This window comes from Micropterus salmoides, unplaced genomic scaffold, assembly GCF_014851395.1.
Source record: "Micropterus salmoides isolate LMB-PRFRI ecotype aquatic unplaced genomic scaffold, ASM1485139v1 Ms_hic_scaffold_8, whole genome shotgun sequence".
NCBI lineage: Eukaryota > Metazoa > Chordata > Actinopteri > Centrarchiformes > Centrarchidae > Micropterus > Micropterus salmoides.
In genome coordinates this window covers 10,475,845-10,484,990 of record NW_024044570.1, presented here as the reverse complement: position 1 = coordinate 10,484,990, position 9,146 = coordinate 10,475,845, and the positions used below count along the sequence as shown (strand labels likewise).

Below are 9,146 nucleotides of genomic sequence, written 5' to 3'. Positions count from 1 at the left end.
AAAACTGTCTGCTCAACATCAAAGCAACAGCTAAGTCCCCTCATGGGAACCACACCAGACATAAACCCCTGAACCCAGAAGGATCAAAGTCACACCGACTATTCAACTTAAAGCATATTAAATAAATATGAATATTCTGAATATTATGTCACAAATATAGACAACTCACCATCAGGACATCTTTTGCACATATCACATGGTAATTTGTGTTGATATATTGAGAAAATGTATTGGGAGTTTTTCTGGGAAGTGATATGCATATTTAGCGATCCACTAAAGTAGTAAGCAATTTTCACATTCATTAGTTTGCATATGTTAAAACATTTATTTTTGGGTTGTTTACTGTAGAATCCTAATATCAGCTGTACCAGTGAGGATCCTGTAGTAAACAGATGGTCATTTTCACCTGGCAATCATTCAATAAATGTACCTATGGATCTGCAGCACACGTTAATATGGGATTTGGGCCTCTTATCAGTCAAGTAGTGTCCCAGCTAACAATGATATAAAGCAGACATGCCCGTGTTTGTCTTGGATGGTAGCCTCCTAACTTTATCATTCAGTCAGTGGAAGTCAGTAACAAAATAAACTGTCATGTCCAGTTTCCCAAATATCCTGAAGAGAGAAATTCAGTCAACAGCCTCCAGAAACTGACACATTGCTACTCACTTCTGAACAAAGAATGTTGCTGCTTTGATTTTGGCTTTTACTGAAACAAGGCACTCCTCCTTTGTGTTGTGTGTCCAGTCTCCTTAGAAGAGCTGTGCACCGCTCAGCCTTGGGGTTTTGTCAAAAGTAGGATGTAGTCATGGTCTGTTATGTTCATATTAAAGCTGAAATACTGAGCATGATGTTTGTTTTAAATCATATCCATATGCATGGAAATAGTAAAAACAGTGCATTGCTGTGGTTGGGGATATTCCATGTTCAATAACATGACAATAACAAACACTGTTTACCATTTAAAACAAAACAATAATACAGCTGTCACGTGTGACTTTCTGGGAAATGCCGATTTCTGGGGAATCTGACGTCACATCATGTGCTTTTTGAAATTTGTTGTTTTCTGCTATATCCCATATGCCCCAATGATGCGTGAAAATGTAGCAGATGCAGTTTTACAACAGTGAAGCAATAAGCAATAAACAATAAACAACCACACAACTCTAAGATGAGCATAAGTTCTATCCCTCTATGTGGAATTCATCCTGTCAAATCTTCACAGTTTTTTACATTAGCATTGCAGACATTTCCATGCTTAAAAAAACATACATTAATATGGTACATCATGTTCCACCTATAACATTACTTATATTGTCTGTAATTGGAAATGGCCTAGATCCTCGATCCTCGTTTGTCTAAGAATTGATTCTAGTCCTGTCATGTCTACATTGTTTTTGAAATATTGAACATGCTGGTTACTCTTCCCAGTGAGCCTACCATTAAAAAAAACACAAATTAATTGACCATGCTAGTAGTTTGGTATGTTTTTGCCCTATAACTACTAATTGTGTGTACTTTACATTACTGCAACCTATTTTACAAGCTGGTTTCAGATTGATTATGACTTGTGTGGGCATTGGTATGGTCCTATTTAAAACCACCATTAGGATCTGATAGCTTTGCAATGAATATGATCTGTCAATATTTATCTTTAGTGGTACACTGAGCAGGTATCAAATAAGCACAGGATAGAGAAATGTTATGATAATTCGTTATTTTAACCCCCAGTATTTAAAGTTTAAAAAATTTTAACTGTTGACTATTCTGTCAATAACTTATTTACTGTTTATGGATGAATCAGATTATAGGCTGCTAGCTATAGGGTTGCCAGTAGCAAGTTTATATTCTGCTTGTCAAAGGCATTCAAACAGGTAGTACTAGCATTCATTATAACACATACAATGTGCTGTTTGATGCAGTTGTCTAGTTTGATTAAGAGCCCTTTCATTTAGATGTAGGGTATTTCAAATACAATTAAAAGTACTCTTGATTCTAAGTCATCTTGTGCATGTTCCATTAGTTAACTATAGGGATTAGTTTGTAAATTGACCGGGAATATGTAGGGTTTGAATGACAGTGACTACAATAGGTGCATTAACACACAGTAGATATATTGGAAACATACTTAAAAAATACTCAAATTGATACATCGTATCCCTATCAAACCCTTTGATATGGATATGAGATATATGAGAAACAGCCATGAGTTTAGATTCTACATCCTCAGTACAAAAAAAAATCTCAAATGACTTGCTTTTTATTTTAGGCATCTGAAAATTCTATTTTGTGACGGAGGCACTGCCAACAGCAAATTCACACTTTTGCTTACATACATTGTTTCCCAGATGTCATTAAGCACATTGATTTGGATGAGTGCAAGGAACACCCAGAGGTGTGTCTGTATTTTCATGCTCAGTTGAGGAGAGGCGACTTGTCGCATGGTGTCAGAATCCATCAGCCTGTTCCTGACCTAGAATTTTAAGCAAAGATCTAATATCTGAGGAATGAAAACAATGGATGTCTCCATTACTCCCCAGGGCTCTGATGCCTCAAGAATAGCTTCTCACCTCTGCTATTCTGCCTGTCTGTTTTCAAGTCAGAAGATAAATGAGCATGCTTTGATACAGCTTGAAGAAAGAAAGAACGTCAAAAGTCCCCATGGAGTCCTAACCAAGGAAGCATGGATGTGGAATAAAAAGAAAAGGGACGGAGATCCAAACTTAATGCAGAGCAACACCATGTTTTATCAAACTAGGCTGTCCTAGTCAGATCCCTGGTCACTTCCCATAACCTTCAAATGGTAACCTAATTTGTCCATGTTTCGCCGAGAGACATCCCAGAATAAAACTGTTATTCAGTGTTAAACAGCTACTAACTGTTCTTTCAATTTGAAGTCCACTTACTAATTACGTTACCAATATTGTCTATTTAAGATTACAAATATGCAGTGTAAATTAATAATATTCCATATACATATCATAATGTCTGTACTCCTTTACTAATGGTGGTTAATTGATATTTAGAGGCCAGGCAAGTGAGCAAATGAACCAGCAATACCCCTGTAAACAAATAATTAGTGCTGAAACATGTTATATTAAATTACCTTGCAGTGTGCATCATCATTTAATGAGGTATTCAATCATAAAAATCAAACATTACATTGTTGATTTGGTCACTGTTACACAAAAAATACACCCAAATGTTCAGCTAGATGTTAGCTTGTGCTTTGGTAGCAAAGACTAAAGGGGTATTGTATTATATTTCATGTTCATAAATGGTGACGAGTGAAAGAGTTTTCACAGCCAGAAATCAGGTAAGTTATCATTGTTTCATTGGTACCAACCAGCATTATCTAAACCCCAGACATAAACAGCTGCCATTATTGGCTATAAGACAGCCATGTCCTTACTAACCTTACCTTTAAAATCAAGATAGGACCACCATGTGTTTAAAAAAGTCCATAGATTGTTTAATACAACATACCATATTCTCAACAATTCAACATCAACAAAATGTGTTAATTAAAAAAAAAAAATCTGCATATTACCTTTATTGCACAGAACAATTTGAATTTATTTTCCATAGATTCTTTTTTATTATCTTTTTTTTTGTAAAAAGTTGGCTTGGACTACATGGTCAATGTAGTCCAGGGTCAAAATAAAAAAGGAATAACTGAAACAAAAAACAGAATCCCGGGATCACTCGGGACCAAAAAAGGCTAAGTACAGTAGCCACACTTTGAACGAAGGGAGCATTCATAATCAGCAAGAGGGAGAACCAGGAGCCATATCCAGTGATTTTTTTTTCCTTTATGCAAAACGGATTACACCAAAGCTGCTTCAGATTGCTCATGGGTTAAACCATCTGTCACTCCAACCATCTGCATATTCAGTCCATACTTCCAGCCCACTGATGTGTCGTTGTCTGTAATGTCATCCATCATAAACAACTTAGCCTTTATCCTCACACACGTTTGCAAAGCCCAGCTGTCCACAGTGTGTACTTGAAAAGATAAGGCTGTGTCCTCAGATTTTATATGCAGGACCAACTGGGAGTATAATATGCACAGTTCTTTTTCCCCTGACAAACATTTCTGGGGAATAGCAAACGTGTAAATGATCCTGGAAGGTAATATTTCCATGGCTTTAATGGGGGGAGCATCTGCATTAATAAGTCATTGATTTTATAAAACAATCAAGAAAAATAAACAACAATGAAAGAAATTTTCTACAGCTTGAGGAGCACATTGTATCCAAAAACGTGAGCACCACAAATTTCTTCCTCGCATTCATGTTGAGCACATAATAATACCATTACATAATATTTTTTGAAATGCAATTTAAAAAGTCAAGGATTAGCTCTTATAGTATCAAAGTACCACTACCAACCATTCTGTTTGATGACAAACCTTAGAATAGTAGGATGCATCTATTGTTGGTACAGAGCATCATATCAACAACATCTCAGATTTTCTTCTGTATCATGCCCTCAATCCATGTGTGTACACTGTCTGGGTTACATCTGAAAATTAGGGTTGAGTGACACTGATACTAATAATATATACTGGGCTGAAAATGCTTTATGAGAGCATTTCCCCAATGGTAAAATCCTATATTAGAAGCCACATTTTAAAACAGGATTTTCTGCTACTTTTCAACACTAAATATTGTTATATTAGTCTTTATGAAAATGCAATTATTCTTACATGGATTTTGGCTGATTGTTACAGTGCATCACTGAAAATTGGTATCAATAGTAAACTGTGCACTGATGCATCTCTATATATGAATCTACATATTTTCAGAGAACTTATACTACTTAGTTTTTCAGGTCACATAATGGCCATTGTAAACTGTTTTACAGTACCATTCATTGTACTTACTTTATTAGCTGCTGTGACATTCAAAGTAACTTTTACATAGCACACTAAGAATTTAGAATTTCCCATAATACATTTGTGCCATACTATGTTATTTATTTCTGCTAATTGCTGGGGCATAGTTTTTCAACAGTTTTTATCAGGTATTGTGACACAGATTTACATTTGATGAATTACAGAACAATAATCACTGTAGGAAATTAAAAAGACTATATGTAGCACATAGCATTCACAATTGTAACACTGATGTATCAGAATGATGTACTTGAAATGCGTCAACGTTGTAGAAATGTGCTCATCAACCCATACACATCTCATTCATAACTTGACAACTAACCTTTAAAATAAAAACACTAAAGAAAAAATACAGACAAAAAACAGCAATGGCCAAAATATGATCTGCCCATCGCATTCTGGCTGTTTGAAATGTTTTTCTTTTCTGATATATTTTTTCCAGTATAAATCCACAGGAATATGAACTGCTTATGACAAATCGGACTTTCAATTAATGCCTCCACAGGCCTCATAGAAACCACCAATGCCCCATGGCACCGGGTGTGCTTTCATTCCCTCTCACTTATGAAAGTCAGAAATTGTCCTCCTCGCTAGTGCTTCAATCAGGAAAAACAACATATTACTCTATGTTAACAGACCAGGATCCACAGGTTTGTAAGAGAGGAAAGAGAATGTTTTCTTTTCCATTTGTCTTGCTTTGAAATTCAAAATTAATGAATTCCACAGGTCCGTTAAATCATTTTCATGTTAAACTTGCGAGGAGCATCCACTGTGCTGCTGCTCATGCCAGCGTCCGATTTCCGTGGCACATACTCAATCTCAATGTTGTGCTTAGTGTTGCCTTTACCTCTGCTCCAAAGGAAGAGCAGTACCAGACAAAACAAGACGACGCCAAGAAAAGAGATGAAGCCCATTGTGGTCGCAATGATCAACGTCTTTATATCAAAGGGGAATGGGACATTGGCTCTTGTACCGTTAGCACCAGTTTCTGTGGGCTGATTGGAGATGAACGCAAATGTCTTGTTGGGCTGGTGTGGCCAGTCAGGCGAGTAGCTATGAATGTGCAGGTGAGCAAGAGAGGTGTCATTTCCACCTGCATTGCTAGCTATACACACATATGTACCATTGTCTTGAATCTGGGCATAACGCACCTCAAGGTTACCGTCTGGCAACACCGAGAGCCTTCCAATTGTCTTGGTGGTGATAAACTTTTTCTGTGGGGATAGCCACATTATCACTGGTGCAGGATCTCCATCTGCCTGGCAGGCAAAATGAACGATGGCTCCCTCATCAACAAATTTCTGCTGGGGTTTGCGATCCCTAATCCTAGACTTGCGACATGTGAAGTAGTTAGGCTGCAGAACATCCGGAAAGTCTTTAAATTCTTTGCCTTGGACAAACTCAGGGGACGCACAGGTAGGCTGCTGCCTGTTGAAGTTCAGTCTCCAGCGTCGTCGGAAAACCCATAACAGTCGGCAGTCACAGGCAAGGGGATTATCATACAAGGCAAGGGTTTCCAGGTTGCCAACTGAATGGAAAGCAGACTCCTCCAAAGTGCTAAGAGAGTTTCCAGACACATTTAGAATCTTCAGGTAGTTTAGACCACGGAAAGAGTAGGGCTCAATCATTGCCAGTCTACCTCCAACCAGATGAAATTCCTGAAGACGCAGAAGATCGTGGAGCTTATTCCCCTCAATGGTATGGATAGGGTTATATGAAAGATTAAGAAAGCGCAAATAAACTAAGTGCCGCAGGGCTACATAAGGAATCGTCGTCAGGTTGGCATTTGCAATGGTCAAGGAGGTGAGATTTAATCCATACAAGCAATTTGGGGTCATCGTATCCAAATATGGCCAATTGGCTATTTCCAACACTTTCAGCCGATAGAGCCGTTTGAAAGAGTAATCCCGTATGACGTTGATATTGAGGTGACGCAGCCTGAGAGTGATCAAACTGTGGAGATGGGTGAAAGCCTCTGTTGGCACAGAGGACAAGTTACACTTTTCAAGACTCAGGTGCTCAAGGCTACTTAGGCCATGAAAAGCTCGGTGGGAGATGAAAACCAGGTCGTTATCGCCCACTTCTAAAGACCGGAGGTTGTACAAATCTTGGAACATGTAGTCCAACAGGATGACAATCTTGTTCTCACTTATGTCCAGTTGTGTGAGATTACTCAGGCCTGTGAAGACACCAAGCTGGATCAGCTTAAGCTTGTTGCTACGCAGCCCCAATGTTCGCAAGCCATAAAGGTTGTTGAATGCTCCAGGTTCAATAGTGGAGATCGTGTTTTCACTGAGCTCCAGGTGTTCGAGGTTTGGAAAGATGGCAAACTCATCTGGGTTGATGGTTCTAATACGGTTCTTGCTGAGGTCCAGCAGTCTTGTTTCTGCAGGAATGCCCTCAGGAACTGTCATGAGCTTTTTGCGGTGGCACATCACAGAGCGCTCTTGAACATTGCACTCACAGCGGGATGGACAGCCTGTGGTGGAGCCAGAAAGCACGGTGCCCAGCATCAGAATCAGAATGGGCTGCCAGCAAGCCACCAGGTAGCTGTGCCCAGTCGCTTCCCCAGCCGCCATCTTATCGGTTACCTGGGGTAACACAGAGATGAAGCAAAACATTTAATTAGAAAATTAAATTCACACGACTATCACACTGGTGATTTCAACTACCCATACATCCATCATCAACTGCTTATCCTGCGTACAGGGTCGCAGGGGGGCTGGAGCCAATCCCAGCTGACATCGGGCGAGGTACACCCTGGACAGGTCGCCAGTCCATCGCAGGGCCACACATCAAACAACCATGCACACGCACACCTAAGGACAATTTAACACCAATTAATCTAGTCCGCATGTATTTGGACGGTGGGAGGAAGCCGGAGCCCCCGGAGAGAACCCACACAGACACGGGGAGAACATGCAAACTCCACACAGAAAGACCGGGACGACCGGTGTTCAAACCCACAACCTTCAACTACCCAACATTTCGCAAAATCAGTTTTGACGTTGTGGAAATTCAATGCAGATGGTAGAACAAAATCACCAGCTCAGACATTAATAATAGTTAATTATAGGGTGGCATGTTACTCCCATTGTATTCACCTCTAATAACTTTTTGCCACTGACTTTGATTAGACAACTAGATCAGACTCGTCAAATAAGGGGCTTTATGGGTTAGATTTACTTTACTTAATTTCATTATATTCCCTCTGAGGTTAAAATTCAGATTGGGGTTTGATGATGCCATCTGTAATCAGGAAAAGAAACAAGTGATTTGAAAACAGGCAGATAAGATGGTATCCTGAGATCAGAGACCTGCATCAGAGCCAGCTGTGCTCGTTGTTGCCTCCAGCCATACTTAATCATTCTTACTCCTCAATCCACATTGATCAAGTCAGTGCCGAGCGCTGTGAGAGGTAGTGGAGTGGGCCTTTGTATGGCACACTAAGACACCTAAGAAGAAGGAGTGGCCTTATCACAAGCTCAATTCCGTCTGTTACCCTCTTTGATGTGGCTATCGCATATTGGATATCAGTCAATGAGATGCTATTATGTCCAACTCTATTAGGACTCACACTGAAACCCAATAAGGAAAATGATCAAACCATAAAAGGAGAAAAAATATGAGGTTGTACAGCATGGTCTGATGTCCCTGAGCTATGGGCTGACATTTAAATATGCAGTTCTGTGCTAAATTCAGCAGTTTCAAATCACATGTGGTGGAAGTGGAGGACAGCAGTATGAACTGACAGCAGTATAAACTTGTATTAAGACACTTTGGCCATTGTGTCTCTTTCCTGCCAGGTGGTTATTTCAACAGTGATACATGCTGAAATAATTTCATTCTCATGTGACACAATTAGATTCAACAGAACAGTGGTGGTATGCCTCAGATCCTATTTATTGGGTGACGCCTGATTCTGCTCAGTTGTCCTCCTGGATCCATCCTCTTCACTTGTTTTCCAATCTACATTTTGTCATCATAATTGTATATTGTCATGTATGACTTTCTGTTGTGAATCTATTCAGTACACACAACATATATTGCATGTCTGTCCATTCTGGGTGACCTGGGCTCTTCCTGAGGTTGCTTAAATTTTTTTACTGTTAAAAGTTTTTTTGGGGGGGGTGGTCTTTCCTTATCCGCATTGATCATCTAAGGACAGAGGGTGGTGTGTGCTATACAGATTGACTAGAGTCTGAATCCTATTGCAATATTCATACCACAGACTCAAGATGAATAGAAG

The 9,146-nt window shown here is 39.4% G+C and overlaps 1 protein-coding gene across 3 annotated transcripts in view; it reads right to left on the bottom strand.

Moving 5' to 3' along the window:
* Positions 1-3,450: 3,450 nt before the first annotated feature.
* lingo1a (leucine rich repeat and Ig domain containing 1a) overlaps positions 3,451-9,146 on the bottom strand; it is a 148,834-nt gene continuing 143,138 nt past the window's right edge. For all 3 annotated transcript variants that reach the window (XM_038706781.1, XM_038706779.1, XM_038706782.1), the window contains one exon: positions 3,451-7,488. In XM_038706781.1, coding sequence (XP_038562709.1) covers positions 5,629-7,476 — 1,848 coding nt within the window. In that variant the 5' untranslated portion in view covers positions 7,477-7,488 and the 3' untranslated portion in view covers positions 3,451-5,628. The remainder of the gene's footprint in view (positions 7,489-9,146) is intronic.